Below are 20,015 nucleotides of genomic sequence, written 5' to 3'. Positions count from 1 at the left end.
AAAACATTACACAGTTATTCAAATCTTGACTGTGATGTGTAAATAGAACTTCTAGTAAGTAGAAGTAGAATAACCTAGAAAAATGAGAATCTATCAAGGAAGATACATTTTTTGTTATTTTCACTATAAAATACTCAAAGACATTTGTCTATTGATATTTATTTTACTTCCTTTAGATTTTTTTATATTAGAATACATATCTAGTTCATACAAAACTTACTCCCTTAACTCTGACTTTATAGATAGTTTCATATAATTTTTTTTTTTTAGTTTCAGTTTCATATAACTTTGTGTAAAATCAATAACATATTTCTCTGTTAAGCCTTTCAATATCTTATATAATGGTAGCTATTAGTAGGGGAACAAACATCTTGGTTTCCGTGACAATGGTGGTTTCTTGTCTATTTCCCCAGTGTAACTGAAAACGAAGTGCTTTCAAATTAATCCCAAATTAAAAAGGCTACCTGATAGCCTTATGGAAAATATACAGTATTGTTTATTTCTTCTATGTAGGATCTATAATACCTTAGCTTTCCTTCTCACATAGAAACACTATTAGCTTTTGAAAGAAACATGAAAATTTCCAATAACTATCTTAAATCTTAAAAAGAAAATTTTAATTTCCCCAATGAAGTCCTATCATCATTATTATGAAAATGTTAAATGATTGAAATATCATAATGAGTTACTTTATTCTAATCACTCAATTTTATTGCTGTAATATTGACTTACAGATAATGGAAAAATCACATATATTATAGCAGACATTTATGTTTAAAGCAGATACATAATAGAAAGCACAACATTTGTTGCAACTTCAAGTCATATTTCCATGTTTTTAAAAACTAAAATATGTAGTTATTAAAGTGTATTAAAATATAATTAAATTAACATTTCTCATATTAATAAATTTCACATAGGTATCCCTGGGATGTTGAAAAATGGAACGTTCACATATATGAAGACATTATTTTTAAAATAATAATAAAATTATTTTTTAAATAATAATTTTTAAATAATAAAATTATTTTTAAAATAATAAAATATTTATACTATTATGTAATTATGTTTGTTAGTATTTATCAACCTTAATTATTTTCAATATTGTGAAGTAGAAAATTTCATCATTTTATATTTATTATGTAAATGGGTAATTTTTAAAAACACTTCACATAGAGTAAAAGCGCTTATAGCAGTACAAGTAATTTATTATTTCAGTTTAACCATTTTTCCAATTTAAAACCTTAGACTATGGCCTATGATTGTTATTTCAAAATAGTAGACTAATTACCTGAATGACTTTTCACGTGACAAGAAAATAACGATCATTTCAAAACACAAAATTTGTTCATAAATCATATCTAAATTCACTAATTAGGTAAATGACTGCAAGTATGTTCCATGTCACTGCATTCCAATGTTAATATTTCTTTATGATGTAATTCAATGAAGATAAATTATAGTTTTAACTAACCTAAAATGATTAGAAATACTGTTTTGAGAAGTGATGTTATTTACCAGTTGTATGGGGATATATGCACCCATACACACAAATAGATAGTCATCTCAGTTGGTAGTGGTGATAATTTTATGAGAAAGTGATATTGGGCACAATAAAAATAATTAATGGCTGTATGTATCTTGTAAGAGTAATTGTTGTATTCCCAATTACTTCTCTCTAATAGCTTTATGAATAAAATATTGACTTAAAAACAGAATCAAAGCTTTTCTGGAAAGATTCTCCATATTTCTAAATTTTACAATGTCTAGATTAAACTATAGGAGTATCTTTATCAAAACATCTTTATTCATTACCATCATAAGTCTTTATTCAAAATCTCCAATTTCAGTGTTCTTTTTATTTTATGTAAGATATATCTCTTATTAATACATTTTTAAAATATTTAAGTCAACAAAACATGGTATAGATCCTCAGAAACTTCCTATAACTACTTCAGATTAAATAAATTATTATTTGTCTTTATCATGGAACGTATCACAAAAATTATGTATTATTTAGTGCCATAGATTGTATATGCAAACCCTCTAATGACTGGAGGAAATTGACGAAGATCATGTCACATTCTAAAATACACATTTTAAATACATAGAAAAATAATACAAGTTGTATAAATTTCATGTTTTGCTAAAACTGAGAGTCAGTGCTAATTAATATTATCTTTCTGGGTAATACAAGGAGCCATAAATTTTGAGTTAAATTCTTGTTGGTGTGTATTGGATAAGTGAATAAAACAAAAAAATTGTCAATATGGAAAATGCAAAGTATGCATTTGTAGAATGGTGTTTTTTGTTTTGTTTTACTTTTTCCTCACTGAATATAAAGCACCCATAAAGAAAGGTAGTAAAATTAACATGATGAAGTGTGTGTAATTCTTTCTGATAGATAGCTTTGAAATGCACCCAAAAAGGTGGCAGGGTTTATGGGAGGAAATCAGTTGACTCAATCTCTGTAATTGTAAAGTTGATAAAGACGCAGATGTGTTTCTTTCTCTCTCTCTATCTGTCTCTCTGTCTCTCTGTCTTCTGATTAAGATCTTTATCAATGCTCTCACCTCTCTCAGTAATGTTTTTTAACTGACCTTAAATAAATAGCATGTGCTGACACTACTAACTCTACATCCAAAAAGACCAAAAGTCTTAGCAATCATAAACTTAGCAGAAAAAGTAAATGACCTAGTAGAACGTAACAGCATATACTTGAAGAAATATTACATTCAGCCCAAATACTCCAAGTTTGTTATAACTATCAATAATTTGGTGCTTCAAGAAGAAAACCGTGATTGGTGTGTGAAAGAATTCTCTAGTTCTCAGATCTGTCTGTCATCTTTCTCAAGAGGAGCTAACTTGCTAAGTGCTTGGCATTGTTCTAAGTGTTGTGCTTGCATTAACATATTTCAATCTGACAAGGACTTAATGAGAATATACTATTTTCACCTACATTTTGCCAGTGAGGAACCAGGAGAGGCAGGGAACCTCCCCAATGTCACACGACAGTAAATGGAAACACTGAGATTTACTTCAGGTATTCCAGCTCCAGAGTTATCAATGAATGAGGGGTTTTTTGTTGTTGTTTCTTGTTTTTGTTTTTGTTTTATAATTAGATGAACCTTGGGTGAGTTCATCATCAAAATAATTATGGTAAAAATAATATTCAGCATATGTCAGCAACTGTGATGAGCTCTTATAAGCATTATCCCAATTAAATCTCCCAACATAACTATGGAATAATTTCTAGTATTTACCTCATCTTCTCCCCAGTTTATTGGAATTAATTATCTTACACAATGTTAAGCTGCTAATAAGCAGCAGAATGCATGTTTTTTTCAATTTTATACTTTAAATTCAAGCTTATAGTCACGAGTGTCAGCTACTTCTTAAAACCTCCAAACCTTAGAAAAATATACTAATTAACATTTGCAGGAGTTTATACAAGATGGGGACACTAAAACATATTTAAATTGGTTAATTGCTCCATGTAATTTTCCAGTATTTCTAGTTTTCTCGATAATTCAAGATGGCCTTTGCAATTATAGTCATGTCTAAACTTAAAGATCAATGAGTCAATGGAAAAAAATGAGAAGGGAGACAAAATAGAAATTTTGAAATATTCTCAGCAGACAGAACACATTGGAAAGGTTGACTTTTGAAGAAAAATTTTAGTGATATATTTCATGGGTTCTGGATAAAATGTTGATCCTGAAAATCAAACTCTAAAGTCATTGGTAAAAGTAAATTTTATGGAAACATGGTACCTTTAGATATAGTGAGCTGAGATATCTATGTAGATAAATATCTACATTTTTATCAATCTCCATTTTTGAAGGAAGAAAAAGTTTCCTATAGGACAGTGGCTTATATTTTTCTACTTTAAATAGCAGTCATTATTTTTATTTATATAGAGAAAAAAATGCCAAAATTTAAAATAATGAAATTATACATAGTTTCATACAAATAGGAATATACTGTCAATATCATCTTATCTAAGAATTATTTGCATATTACTGCTACTTGTGCTAGAATCAAAGGAACACTTTTATGACAAACACAGTGAAAATAATTTACTAGAAAATAACCTACTTTGAAATTATTTGGAGAGGAAAAGTTCATTAACAGGCTGGTGGTTTTATAGTCTTTTTGCATTTCTCAGGGTTCAGATAAAAAAATTAAAATACTTCAAGTAGGAAATCATTAAATAACAAGATTGTAGATTTAAGGCTGGCTTATGACTGTCAAAGATAGACTTTCCTAACTTTCAGGAAATCAAGAATTTGCAGGAAAATACCAATGATAAGCTCAGTTGTTTGCAAAACCAAATGGTTGTTTTTAATAAAAATTCTGTAAAGACAATGCATAAACTTCACCTCTAAAACCTTCTGAAGCCCCTGTCCCTACCTGCATGACATGATCATGGCTTGCACTTTTATTCACATTCTAAATCTTAAGGAAGTGCTTCATTGACAAATATTTACATCTATACCCAGCACATGTTCTCAACATGGTGAATTTGCCTTTCTCACATGTTTCTTTCCGGAATTTTATATTTGTTAGAAGCTTCAGCTCATTTACTCTCAACAAATGATGTAATTATTCAAATGTTGCCACAGCCATATTTTTCTTTAATATTGCTGCTAGTGACATCTTGACATAACCATGAATTATTGTGCTGTGCTTCATGTACTCCAATATCAATAGGACATGCATGATTTATTTTAATAGAACAGCCATTACTTTAAATATCAGCTTGTTCCTGTGGTTTTCTTGTTCATTGTTCATCGTGACATTAAATAGGTTAATAGTTTCTTTCAGCAGAGAATTCTCTGTATATCTTTGGATCATTTTTAAGAACCGTCGAACCAAAGAAAAATTATAAGTAATTCATATCTAAAAGTCTAACTGTGAGTAATGTGAAATCACTGTGATTATGCTAGTGGTATTATATAATATATCTTAACAGTAGCAGAACAGAGTGCAGCAAAAAAAGCAATGGAGTTTGAGTCACATCACTAATGAAACTAATATTTAATGACAATTTCTTAGGTTCCAAAAAATATGCTAGGCCATTTCACATAAATTATCTTACTTAACATTCACAAAATCATGGGAATTTGTAACAGTGTCACTCTTATTTTTAAATAAACCTCTCTCTCCTCTTACTCTTTCTCTCTCCATCGATCTTTCTTTTCCCCTCATCCTCTCTCCTTTCCTCCTACTTCATTTTCTCTTTTGCTTTTTCCTCTTACATGCATGTCTGTTTTGCTTCTATCTTATTATGAGCAGTAATATGCTAATAACCTCTTAATTTAAAACTATGTCTGTTACATCCATTATTTAACTAAAGATCATTTTAATATTGTAATCAGCTGTTATACATATTACATTTAAATAAATATGTAGTCTTTTTTCTTACATTCTTAGAGATACTATAGATGCAGTCATTCTTCTCAACTCTCCCAGAGATAACATCTTACAGTTAAAACCTAATAAACATAGTTAGATAATGAGACAGGCATCATTCTTATCTAACAATTCTGATGCTTTAAGAATTCCCATCACATTAAGTTGTAATACAGTATGTTAATTCTCATTAATTACAAAATATTTTAAATGTACAACCTATTATTTAGAGAACATATGCGTTGAAATTTTAAATGGCTTTCTTGCAACGTAAGTTTCTATCAATTTTTCATTAATTACCAAATAATTACTTTTTTACATTTTATATTATTTATTGATAGAAAGTTGTAAATAAATTGTTTAATTCTCCTTGTGACTAGTTACTCATTTCAGTATAAAACATCATTATCATTTCTAAATTTTTGCAGAGGAAATATTTCAAGAATGTTTTTATCCAAAAGGCGATATAAGAAAAGACAGGATCATAAGTCTTCAGTGCATGATTTTTCAAACAAGAAACAAAAACATGTGATAAGTCTCTTGCCTAGTAAAGCATAAAATGCTAAGATGTGGTTGTAGGTTTATGTGGGAATAGGGACAAGTAAGAATAAGGATTATCAATTACAAACCATTAAATGTGAAATGAAAAAAAAATATATGAGCTAATACATCACATGATTCTGTCAGATGAGATAATGTACTGAAAATATTACCATAGACGAGTCCTGTTCCATGACAAAATATTCACCAAATAGCAGTTGAAATGTAAAAAAAAAAAAAGAGAGAGAAAATGCTGTGAAATGTTCATGAAGCTAAATGTATTAAAATGAAATGATTATTCTTTAATATGACTTTTGATTATTCAATTATTCTTTAATATGAGTCTTTAATATGAGCATTTTCGAAAGACAAATTTAGGGTGACAGAACATGGTTATTGTTGGTATGCAAGCAAGAATGAATACTTTTTAATATTTTATTGGCCACTCTCAATTTTTGACATATTAAAAATAATGTCTGACTGAAATTTATATTACATGATTCTAGGATGTTCATCTCATATATTTTTTTACTAATCTTAATTAGTTTTCCCAGTAGGGAAATATCTTTGCTAACCACTGCAATTCTTTTGAAAATTGTCCATTCATGTCCTTAGCTCATTTTTTGAGTTACAAACAAACAAACAAAAATATAGTACACAGACAACAAAGTGCATGATGATTGCAAGGGTACCTCACATTTCAATACTAACATTGAATGTAAGTGGCCTAAATGATCTACTTAAAATATACAAAACTGCAAAATGAATAAGAACTCACACCACCTATCTACTGCCTTTGAGAGACTCAGCTAACACATAAGGACTCACATAAAATAAAGTGGTGGAAAATGGCATTTCATGCAAATGGACACCAAAAGCAAACAGGGGTAGCTGTTCTTGGACAAAACCAACTTTAATGCAACAGCAGTTAAAAGAGATAAAGAGAGACATTATATAAAGACAAAAGACCTGTCCAACAGGAAAATATCATAATCCTGATCATATATGCACCTAACACTCGAGCTCCCAAATTTATAAAACACTTACTAATTGATTTAAGAAATGAGACAGACAGCAACACTGTAATGGTGGGGGACTTCAATACTGCACTGACACTACTAGACAGGTCATCAAGACAGAAACTCAACAAAGAAACAATGGAGTTAAACTATACCTTGGAACAAGTGGACTTAACAGGTATATACAGAACATTTCATCCAACAACCACAGAATACACATTCTATTAAACAGTGCATGAAACTTTCTCCAACATAGACCATATGATAGTCCATAAAACAAGCCTCAATAAATTTATGAAAATTGAAATTATATCAAGGACTCTCTCAGACCACAGTGGAGTAAAACTGGAAATCAGCTCCAAAAAGAATTCTCAAAGCCATGCAAGTACATGGAAATTAAATAACCCGCTTCTGAATGAGAATTGGTTCAAAAGCGTAATCAAGATGAAAGTTTAAAAATTATTCAAACTGAATAACAATGATAATACAACCTATCAAACCTCTGAGATATAGCAAAGGTATTGCTAAGAAGAAAGTTCATAGCCCTAAATGCCTACATCATAAAGTGACACAACTCAAACTAAAGAAACAAGAACAAACCAAACCCAAAGCCAGCAGAAGAAAGAGCAGAGCAGAACTAAATGAAATAGAAATAAACAAAAAAAAAATACAAATGATAAATGAAACAATAAGCTGGTCCTTCAAAAGATAAATAAAATTGATAGACCATTCAGAACATTAACCAAGAAAAGGGAGAGAAAATCCAAATAACCTCACTAAGAAACGAAACAGGAGATATAACAGCTGACACAACTGAAATACAAAAGATCATTCAAGGCTCCTATGAACACCTCTTCACACATAAACTAGAAAGCTTAGAAGAGATGGATAAATTCCTGGAAAAATACAACCCTCCTAGTTCAAATTAGGCAGAATTAGATACCCTAAACAGACCAATAACAAGCAGCAAGATTGAAATGGTAATTCAAAAATTATCAATGAAAAAAGTTCACGACAAGACAGATTCACAGCAGAATTCGATCAGACATTCAAAGAAGAATCGGTACTAATCCTTTTGACACTGTTCCACAAGAAGGAATCCTACATAATTCATTCTGTCAAGCCAGCATCATCCTAATACCAAAACTGGGAAAGGACATAACCAAAAAATAAAACTACAGACCGATACCCTTGATGAACATAGGTGCTAACATCCTCAACAAAATATTAGTTAACTGAATCCAACAGCAAATCAAAAAGATAATCCACCATGATTAAGTGGGTTTCATACCAGAGATGCAGGGATAGTTTAACATACGCAAGTCAGTAAATGTGATATACCACATAAACAGAATTATAAACAAAAATCACACAATCATCTCAACAGATGCAGGAAAAAAAAAAAAAAAAACTTTGACATCTTGAAGCATAGTATCCAAAGGAGAAAAAGAGATGTTTAATAAATATGCACATAAATATAAAATTATAAAATGAAGCCTTATAATTTACTTAATTGGATTCATAACTGAGTTTGTTTTTAAATCGATTATACAACGTATTATAAGAAGAAATAAAACAAGTTACCACAAATCCTCATAATGATAAAACTATCATGTGAAAATAACTTAAAAAAATACATTTTCTTCTCCCATTGATTAAAATAAAAAACAAACCTCCCATTACACAAATATGCCATTACATGCTGATTATTTAAACATAAGTATAGAAACTTAGCTTTTGCTAAAAGTAAACAATTCTTCACAATGTTCTTCCCTATTAATTTGAATAACTTAATGATAAAAGTATTCTAAATATTGCTTGAAATCTTAGATTATTTAATACAACTGAGTGAATACAAATTTGAAATTGTATACAAAATAATTTTTAAGTTAATGTGTTCATTGATAGTTCAAATATTTAATGTTTCTATGTTAGTAATGTCTCAAAGACAATGAAATGCCAAATGGGGTGTTTACTTGATAATAGGAGGCAATAATGTAGTTGGAGTCTTAGACCTGACTCTTTGTGAAATTGATCAAGTTGCCTAATTCTTCTTGGTCTCTTGTGTCTTCTAATGTAAGGGTGTAATTTCATATTATACTGTATATAATATGTTATACTATATTATCTCTTCATAGAGGGATTTTTAGTTATAATTACATAAATATTGTATTAGTAGGTTCTGAATGTACTCATTTTATACCGTATGAACAGCAGTTTTAGTAACTTAGAGTAATCACTAGGTTTCACAGGACTTTCATATTCACTTATAGAATAATTAATATTTATTTATATACTAAAAAATGTTGAGTCCAAAACCTAGAAAAAAATTGTGTATCAGTTGTTCATTCCTACTCCAACAAATTGCCACGAACTTAATGGTTTAAACAACACAAACTTGTTAGCTTGCAGCCTGGAAGACTGAAGTCCAAAATGAGTTTTAACTGGGCCAAAATCAAGGTGTTGTCTGGACTGCATTCCTTCTGGACATTCTAGGACAGGATCTGTTTTATTTGTTGTTGTGGTTGTTGTTGTTTTTAACATGACTTTAATCCTTTTTAAAAACTATTATGTAAAATGATTATGTCTCTAACAATCAATTTCTTTTTGTTTTAGGTTAACAGGATTCCATCTGCCACCGCCAGTGACAAGTACCAAATCTGTGTTCTCACTACGTTTGACCAGTGATTTTGCAGTTAGCGCTCATGGGTTTAAAGTGTATTATGAAGGTAAGTGATGGTAATGGAAAATGAAACACTGCCCTTAATGTAATCAAACAAAATATTTCAAGTAGGAAAGAAGAAACAACATCAAGAGAAATACAATGAATCATGTTATCTCAAATCTTCTCCTGAAATTTATCTTATTAATCATTATTGTACAATAAAATACTATAGTTAGTGGCTTTAATATTTCATATCACTATGTGTCAAAATAGGAATATCTTTCTATTACTACAGAATTAGGAATTAACAAAAGGAAATTAAATGTGAGAGTAATAGGACACTAGACCTGATTTGTGTGTCAGGCATCATAGACTCTACCCGAAAGTCCCTTGTGCTGTGCCTCTCTACCAGAAAATAAAATTATAATCTGTTGTATCTGAGAGTTAGATACAAGAGAAAAAGTTCAGAAAGGGACAAGAGTTGACATCTCATCTACTCCTGAAACAGCCATTCCAGGAATAAGAGCAACAATCCCTTAAACCAGGAAAAGGACAACAAAACGTTTCTTAAAACTGAAGTTTGTGTTTTTCTTTTTCCTAGAAGTTCGATACACACTTATCTGGCATCAAAACCTGATGCCAAATGATTAGAGGACATTTATGATCTTTATTTATCACACTTAGTGTGGATACACGTATATATCATTAGGAAAATATTGTTTGATAATGGGATGTTGCCCAGGCTCTACTCAGAGTGTTTAAGGGCACAGAATCTACATATTTTGCTTTTTAAAAAATGTGGTGGCAAAAATAATTGTGATGGCAAAATAATTTGTTCTTGAAGGTTTCAGATAGAAATCATGGACTTATCATTTCTTACCTATATGATTTGACAATAAAATTTCCATCTAGTTTAGGAAAGAGTCCTTTTCTTATCCATAGGGATAGTATGTCAGATTTCTATTCATCCACCCAAAACCATATTCCAGAATTTATCACATCAGATATAACATTATAATAAGGAGATACCTAAATACCATAGCAAAGACAACTGATTTCTAAACCATATAGTAATTCAAAATACATTATGTTTAAGGAGAATGCTAGGAAACAATCACATGTTAAATAGAAGTGTTTCAGTATAAATGTTAACATTTTGCATGTATGGGAATGTTTTAAAGTAAACACAAATTCTAGTACTATATTTCTCACTAGAAAAAATATCCTCTGGCAAACAATTTAGTAAAAATACTTTCTCTGTTTATATCCTAAATAATGTCAAATAGCAGCAGTTTTGAACATTTTCTCCCTAATACATTGCTGAACTGTCTTTTTGTCTAGCAAGGGAGAATAAATTCCAAGACTTAATTTCCTCCATTGTGATAGAAATAATCATTATTTTTCTAAAAAGCTCTCACAATAATTGAAAATTTTTTTATCTTGGCAACTTAATTCATAGTTTAAAACACTATAACCACACAGGTTTAATTTTAAGGTGTAATTTTGGCAATACTGAAGAACAAGTTAGGAATGCAATTATTTTCTACTAAGGGCTCTTAATAAAAAACTTGTATTCTGTTCATCAAAATATAAAGATATTTTAAGAGGAGTTTATTCTTTCAGGAAGTACTAAGTATATTGAAAATGTACTTGTGAATTATGAGGTTGGCATGTTTTTTGGTTTGGCTGTCAGGTTTCATAAATTTATACTCAAAAACATTTTCATAGCTTCCAATTATTTCTACATATACCACATTAAATTTCTGTCCATCTTTTTTACTTAAGGAAAAGTCGATTCATATATTTTTGATGTTTAAATGTATGTTTGGCATGTGCTGACTTAAAATATAGAATACTTGACATTCAGATAGTACTGAAGGATTGGTCATCATGCTGCAGAGTTTTCAGGTATTGATTCATAGTATCTTGTAAGATGCATATTAGTTTTCAAGTTAAGATCTTAAAAGCATAAAAAATATTTTATCTCAGTTTTATAAGTGAAAAGTCCGGGTGGTCTTTGCTGGTTTCTCTGCTCAGAGTCTCACAAGGCTAAAATAAAAATTTCAGTGGGCTGGGTTTGTATCCAAAGATTTTGGAAAAAATCTACTTCCTAGCTTATTCTGGTTGTTAGCAAGATCCAGTTTCTCAAGGTTGTAGGAACACGATCCCTGTTTCGTTCTGGCTGTCAGTTAAGGGCTGCCCATGGCTCCAAAGGGTTTCTCTCCTCTCCGTGTAGAGGCCTCATACCTTAGAGATAGCAACTGGTAAAAAGAATACTCCTTACCTTGGGACTCTCTCATTTCCCCTCTGAGGCATCTGTGTGCTACTTTCTCCCTCCACACATCTCATATTACAGGTGAAGAAATTTCTCAGCTTTTAAAGTCCGTGTGATTGGTTCGGCCCATCTGGATAGTGGCTGATAATCTCCCCATCATAAAATTATTAACCTTAATCATATCTTCAAAGTCCTTTTGGCCAAGTAGCAAGACATGTGCACAAGTTCCAGAGAATATTTTTGGGGAGGTAGAGTGGCATTATTTGGCCTACCATTCCATGCATAAGTCTATGTAACATGTTCCAGAGGGAGTAGCTGCTAGCATTTCTATATTTAACTGTAGCCAATGATACTGGTAGGACCAACTGGCATATTTTGAAGCTCAGAAATCTTATCTTGGAATTGCAAAAGCTGTCTCCTAATACCCTTCATTTGGATCCAGTTTTTTGTTCTGCAATTACCTGAGACTACAACTCTGGTCCTGTGCATATACAGTAAAACAGATCTACTACCTGGACAACTTCTTAAGTTTTATCCCTGTATTTTAAATTTTAATTTAATTTTAATATTTTTGAGATAGGAGTCTCACTATGTTGCTATGGCTTGTTCCTAATCCCTGGCTACTAGTGATTTTCCTGTCTCTGTCTCTCAAAGCACTGGGGTTACAAGCATGAGCCACTGCTCCTGGCCTCTTACCTGTATTTTAGAAAATACTTTTCAAGATAGTCGTAATGCCTGAGAATCATTTCTTTTTATTCATCCTCCTCTATACAATCATTTACTATTTTTGAAAAAAAAATCCTAAGACTTTGTCCTTGTGTATTAGTATTTATGAGATCTGTATTTATTACTACTGTAATGTTATTCATTGATCTGTGTTTCTCAAACTGTCAACACCGAACCGTATGTATCAGCTTTATCTGGAGATTGTAATAAAATCTAGAATTCTTGACTCCACTTACACATCCTGAGTCAGAATATGCCGTGGGGCTCTAGAATATGCATTGTAATAAGAGACCCACTGATTTTTATGTCTACTGAGATTGTAAATTCTATCTTTCTCTGCCTGGGAAAAGGACTAAACCAGACCAAACAAATCTGGTATACAAATAAAGACTAAGAAAGATATATGTTGAATTGGTATATTGCCTAGAAACTTACTCTGGAGACGATATTTGATGTATCTGAACATCATTGTCTTCATCTGCAAAATTGAGGCAATAATTCTCCCTACTTCGTAGAGTTGTGAAGAAGAAAATAACATATGGAGAGTGCCTAGAGTAGGATCTAACATATAATAAACACTCTATACATATTAATTACGATATTGATAACATGATGATGGTGATTAAAAGAGCAATTTACGCATAAGCATTTCAATTGTGTGGAGATATACAATATATTTACACAAACTTCTATAATAGAGTTAATATGCTTTTTTGAAAAGGCTATTCATTTTTATATTCTGTTGTTTTAGCAACAGCTATTGAAGTAATCCCCCTTTCTCTCTCTCTCTCTTTCTTTCCTTCCTTCCTTCCTTTCTCTCTCTTTCTTTCTTTCTTTCTTTCTTTCTTTCTTTCTTTCTTTCTTTCTCTCTCTCTCTGTCTCTCTCTCTCTGTGTGTTTGTGTGTGTCTATGGGTAACTGAATGAGATTAATGACTTACTGTTATAAATATATTTTTTAAAAAATTATTATGTGAGTAAAGGTCCTGTTGATCATGTTTATTAGAAGTTTATCTTTGAGAGCATCAAATTATTTCAGTTTCTGCTTTCTGTTTTTTAGATTTAGGAGTTGTTTTCAACTACTAAGCTTTAAAAATCTAAGTGGCAGTATCATGAAATTTAATGGAGAGCTTACAATTTAGAATCAAGTCAATTATACATCTAGCAAAACAGTTGGATTTTAGCAAGAAAAGATTATGTTATAAAATTCCATTTATTAAACTGTTTGCTAGCAATAAATTTAGGTTAGATTCATAAAAATGCTAATTGATCTTCATGGTTAAATACTTCTAAGAATAAATGATAGATGCTATATTTCAAAAAACATTTTGAAAAATTTCCTGGTTTGAATACCAGGAAATTTCATGCCTGCAAATACCTTGTCCTATGTCTTTTGGTCAAATTTAAATCTTTTGTCTTTAAAGGCCCGTAAAGTCAACCTACTTAGTCATGGAAACACCCTAATCCTCAAGTTTCTTTCTAGGTAAATCATGAGTGTCTCTCTACTTTCTAAGCAGTTGTAAAGGTTCAAAATGCTAATCTAGAGAATGACATAAATCAGTCTAATATTTAAATATAATCTTCAGAATAAAGAAATAAACTATTATAATGAATATACAGATTTGGCTGGATATACAAAATAGTTTATTAATTTTCTAGTTGTCTTACATATATTATATTATCCAGGAAGATATAAATTGCTTTTAGAGTATTCACAAGAAAGTTTCAACAGTATTAACAATACTATAAATGCTTTTAGACATTAAACAGTAACATTTTATCAACACCCATTTTAGCTTTGTGTAGCATACACAACTTTTACAACTACCTATCTCTACAGCTTTGTTTCTAGCCAGGGTTTGCTTCAATTTATAAAACAGTTGAATTAACGCTATTAGTGCATATCACAGTTTTATTAATACATATGCTAACTATTTGAATTACCCAATCATAACCCAGTCTATTTATTTTTCTGCTTAGAATACCCTTCACACGCTTCCTTTATTGGCTAAAGTACAATCAAATATTTCAATAGCAATAATAAGCAATCTCAACCATTTTAATTTGGTGGCTTTAAATTATACTGTACTAGATTAAATTTTTGACATGAAAAAATAATAGCATCAAATTCCATTTTCTCAGTACTTGAAATAATAATTACCGGCTTTAACACTGATTTTTAGTTATTAACCTGGTCTCACAAAGAACAAGATAATTTATCAAATGCATTTAATATAAAAAAAATTATAATTTCTTACACAGTATCTGGTTGATTTTATCTAGAATATTATTCAGATTTTATATATTCTTTTAATCATATATGTTCAAGTTAACTTTAATACTAACAAGTGTGAGAAATTGCTATCAAAATTCTGATTAATAGAACACCAGAAAAAAGAAGGGCCCAAAAGTATGTTTTGCATTTGGTCATAGGTTGAGAGGGAGTACAGTTTTAGTTCTTGCAAAGTCATGGTAACAGGCTAAATAAATGGGAAATAGATGATGTAAAATTTAAAGGAATGCAAGAAGCTGAGCAATACTGTTTAATAATACATTTTGAAAGATATGAGGTTTTCTTTTGTCAGGAAATGTGAATTGACATCAAAGCACTAGTCGTGGGACTTTAGAAATATTCAGAAAAGTAAATGTTGATTATTGTTCTTTTTATTTAATGATTACAGTAATGAAAATATTTCTAAGTATGTAGTAAAAATAACCCTTCTTCTGAATAGTTATCTTTATATTCATTTACATTTATGGTTATTTCTTTGACTACCTGTCATCTTTGAAGGCAGTTATCAATATATTTTGGTTCTTTCACTGTGCTTCAGTTGAAAACATTATTTCACATGTTACAATCTCTGACAGTGTGCTCTTTTGGTCATAACTGCCAAGCACAAGTCTTCACTCACTATGCTTTATACAATATTACATTGTGCCTTTCCATGTAGACAGGCAATAACAAATATTAAACATTTATTTAAATATTCCTATGAAATTAAGCACTTAACTTCACAGGAAAATGTTTCTATGAATATTTAAAATTAAGTGCTTAATTAAATTTAATTTAAATTTAATTAAATGGATAAAATTAAGTGCTTAATTTCATAGGAATATTTAAATAAATGTTTTCAAAAAATGATCACACTCATCTATATTGGTTTAATATTGCTGCATAACAAATGACCACAATTTAGAGGATTAACACTGCAGAAGTTTATAATCTCATAGTATTGTAGGTTAGAAGTCTGAACTTCAGTCAGCTTGGTTCTTAGCTCAGGTCTTAAAAGGCTTCAATCCAGGCATTGATAGCTTTGTGATTCACGTCTAAGGCTCAATGTCCTCTTTCAACTACACTGATTGCTGATAGAATTTATTTTTTTTACAATTGTAAGATTGTAAGATGGCCACATTTTAATATGTTTGTGTTCTAAATATGTCTTTCTTCTTTGTGAGACACATATGGTAATAGAAGAATCATAAAAATGCTAACAGAGTGTCAAAAGGCATAAACTTCAATGCTGGCTTTATCGTTCAGATACCGTAAGTTCTTTATAATGTAAAGTAGGAAATATAATAATGATTCTATAAGGTTGTTTTAAGGATAAGGGGAGCAAATGATATAACATCCACAGAACAATACTTGATATGTAAGTAGCATTTCATTTACGTTAGCTAGTATCTTTTCTGTTCTACCATACATTTTAAATATAATGAATATACCTATGTATATTATAATGTTTGGACATGTTTTTCAATCTCCATTTTATCAAAAGGAACAATATTCCAGTATTTGTTTTATATTTTTTAGAGGGTTGTTGAAATTAGAACATGTATTTAGACTGAAGAATTTAAAAAGTAGCACCCTTAACTGGGGCTTCCCAGAAATCAGTGTTGCCAATGAAGGAAATCATTTTCCACTTGAACCAAGGAAGAAGTGACACTTATCACATGTGTACACACACACACACAGTCCTCTTCCAGTTGCAAAATTAAATGCTCACAGAAGCTAAGGGAAGTAATTCACTGAAAACTTGCAACTTTGAGATAACAGGTCAATGCTAGAGAGAGATCGAGTGATTTAAAAAGAGGGCACAATGGAAGAATGACAAGGCTTACATAGAAATTAATCAAAAAATACTTGCTAATTAGAGTCCCTTAAGTAACCACACAAACAAAAATTTGTAAGAACTTTATTGATAATTATGGGGTCCCTAAAGCAAACAAACATTCTGTACAGACATTGTGGCTATAAGATTTGATACCTAGAACCAAAAGTAACACTTAGTTATAAACTATAACAGATTATTATTTTGGTAAGCTTAATTAAATATCATGTTTTCTTCCATACTGACAAAGAAATAGACACTATGGATCAATTTGCATATATTTCATAGCTTTGTCAAGAACTTGACCTATTTGTATATACTTCACTTGTTAAAAACTGTAAAAATTCAGAGATTTTCATTCTACTATAAAGACACATGTACACGTATATTGCTGCACTACTTACAAAGCAAAGACTTGGAATCAACCTAAATGCCCACCAATGATAGACTGGATAAAGAAAAATGTGGCACATATACACCATGGAATACTATGCAGCCACAAAAAATAATGAATTCATATCCTTTGCAGGGACATGGATGAAGAAGGAAGCCATAATTCTCAGCAAACTAACACTAACAGAAAACCAAATACTACATGTTTTCACTTATAAATTGGAGTTAAACAATGAGAACACATTGACACAGGGAGAGGAACATCTCACACTGGGGCTTGTTGAGGGGTTGGAGGCAAGGGGAGGGAGACATTAGGACAAATACATAATGCATGCAGGGCTTAAAACATAGATGACAAGTTGATAGGTGCAGCAAATTACCATGGCATATGTATACCTATGCAAAAAACCTTCTGCACATGTATCCCAAACTTAAAGTAAAATTTAAAAAAGTCAAAGAAAAGATTTAGAGATTTTATCTTTCTTGAGAGTTAATAAGCGAATCTGCCACAGTTTAATGGCAGAATACACACGTGTAGTTTCAAAAGCAGAATATACAAAACTGAGTCAAGGATAAAATACTTTTTAATATACATCAATAGAAATAGCCAGACGGGCGCGGTGGCTCAAGCCTGTAATCCCAGCACTTTGGGAGGCCGAGGCGGGTGGATCACGAGGTCAAGAGATCGAGATCATCCTGGTCAACACGGTGAAACCCCGTCTCTACTAAAAATACAAAAAATTAGCTGGGCATGGTGGCACGTGCCTGTAATCCCAGCTACTCAGGAGGCTGAGGCAGGAGAATTGCCTGAACCCAGGAGACGGAGGTTGCGGTGAGCCGAGATCGCGCCATTGCACTCCAGCCTGGGTAACAAGAGCGAAACTCCGTCTCAAAAAAAAAAAAAAAACAAAAAACCAGAAATAGCCAGAGTATCAAACCTGTTTCGGTTCCCAGAGTTTCAATTTACACAAAGCAATCAGTAAAGAGCTGTTGATATCCCCACACATTGTGACTTTTTACAGGAGATGAACTCCAAGAACTGGAGTTTGTTATATTTATGAAGGTTTGATCATGAGCAACTGAACACACAGTGTTGCCGTTTATTGAGAAAAACATGGGGATGAGACAACTTGGAATTCAGGAATGGTACTAGATTGGAAAACAAGGTAGGTAGCTATAGTAAGTTGACTGCAAAACATGCCACCGTTTCTTCATTCCATCCTGCCTGCATTAGTCCATTCTCATGCTGCTATAAGAACATGACCAAGACTGGGTAATTTTTATAAAGGAAAGAGGCTTAATTGACTCATAGTTCTACAGGGATGGAGAGGCCTCTGGAAACTTAAAATCGTGGTGGAAGGGGAAGTAAATGTGTCCTTCACTATGCAGCGAAGAAAGAATAAGGACTGAACAAAGGGGAAAATCCCTTATAAAAACATCGGATCTGGTGAGAACTTACTAACATGAGAATAGCATGGGAGAAACCACCCTCATAATTTGATCACCTCCCACTGGATCCTTACCACCACATTTGGGGATTATGGAAACTACAATTCAAGATAAGATTTGGGTGGGGACACATTCAAACCATATCACTGCTCTTACAAAGCCCTTGACTGTAATCATTAACACTTAATATTTCTCACATTATTCTTCCTCTCTTCGGACTTTAAAACATTCTATATTTGTTATCACTCCCTCAAGCATTTTCATGGCTTTCCCTCCCAGGATGCCCCATTTTTCATTGATTTTATCCTAATATATCTTTATTCTTTAAATTCCCTGTGTAAGTACTCCACCTTTTTACTTCTAGATATTAGAATGTCATAGTGCTCAGTTTCAGCTCTCATCTCTACCTACACTGATGTTCTATATGAGGCAATCTACACCAGTGTCTAAAATAAGTATAGATACTCTGAGTACATCTTTCATTTAGCTATCTCCAGGGACATAGAAAATCTCAGAATCATTCAAAATAAGTTCTTATTGTTCAAGCTTCTGAAGGGATTGCCTCTATTATTCTGATGATCTTGGTTGGATTCACTTATTTTTCTGCCTGTGGGCTAATCCACTTGGCCTCTTATAGGACAATATCTCATCTAATAGCACAACTATTTTAAGCATGTTCTCATGCCTATAGCAGAAGTGCAAGCATGGGAAAATGAAAACGCACACTTTATCAAGTTTTGATTGATTCCTACTAAAATCTCATTGGCTCAAGCAAGTCACAAACAAGAGAAGGATGAGATCACAAGAGCATGACAAAGCTACATGGCCAAAGGCATGTATAAGGACAGGATGGAATGAAGAAACTGTGGCACTTTTTGCAATCAACTTGCTATAACTATCTAACTTATTTTCAAATTTGAGTTCCGAATAGTCTCATTTCCATGTCTTTCTCAGTAAATGGCAGCATCATGTGTTCAATTGTTCATATTAAAAAACATTGAGATCCTCTTTTGTTCTAACAACTTACATCCAATTCATCAGAAAGTAATACATTAAAATATGTTTTTAATCTTACTACTTCTTTACCACTAACACTCTACTTCTAGCTACTATCATCTCATCCCTGGACCAAACTAGACTACTACACTAGACTTCTAACAAGTTTCCTAGCTTTGTCTCTTGCCTTTTTACTCCTGAATATTCTATAATAATAGCCATCTCTTAACTCTTCCATACTCAAAACCATTCTATGCCTCTGCTCCTTAAAGTCTTTGAGACATATGCTTATTTAAATATTTACTCTTCCATCTCCAGGATGGGACACTTTTTTTTCCCAGTCCAAAATGGGTACAGCAATAATATATGTGTTCCAGCCAGCAGAAGAGACGAAGGAAAGAAGGATAGGACATATACTTTGCTAAGAAAG

General features: G+C 31.6%; 1 protein-coding gene across 6 annotated transcripts in view; it reads left to right on the top strand.

Moving 5' to 3' along the window:
* CSMD3 (CUB and Sushi multiple domains 3) overlaps positions 1 to 20,015 on the top strand; it is a 1,239,477-nt gene that overhangs the window by 140,941 nt on the left and 1,078,521 nt on the right. For all 6 annotated transcript variants that reach the window (XM_032246339.1, XM_032246357.1, XM_032246370.1 and 3 more), the window contains exon 3: positions 9,591 to 9,703. In XM_032246339.1, the coding sequence (XP_032102230.1) occupies positions 9,591 to 9,703 (113 nt within the window). The remainder of the gene's footprint in view (positions 1 to 9,590; positions 9,704 to 20,015) is intronic.

This window comes from Sapajus apella, unplaced genomic scaffold (assembly GCF_009761245.1).
Source record: "Sapajus apella isolate SASKATOON/1434 unplaced genomic scaffold, GSC_monkey_1.0 scaffold3, whole genome shotgun sequence".
NCBI lineage: Eukaryota > Metazoa > Chordata > Mammalia > Primates > Cebidae > Sapajus > Sapajus apella.
This window is presented reverse-complemented; position numbering and strand designations above follow the sequence as displayed.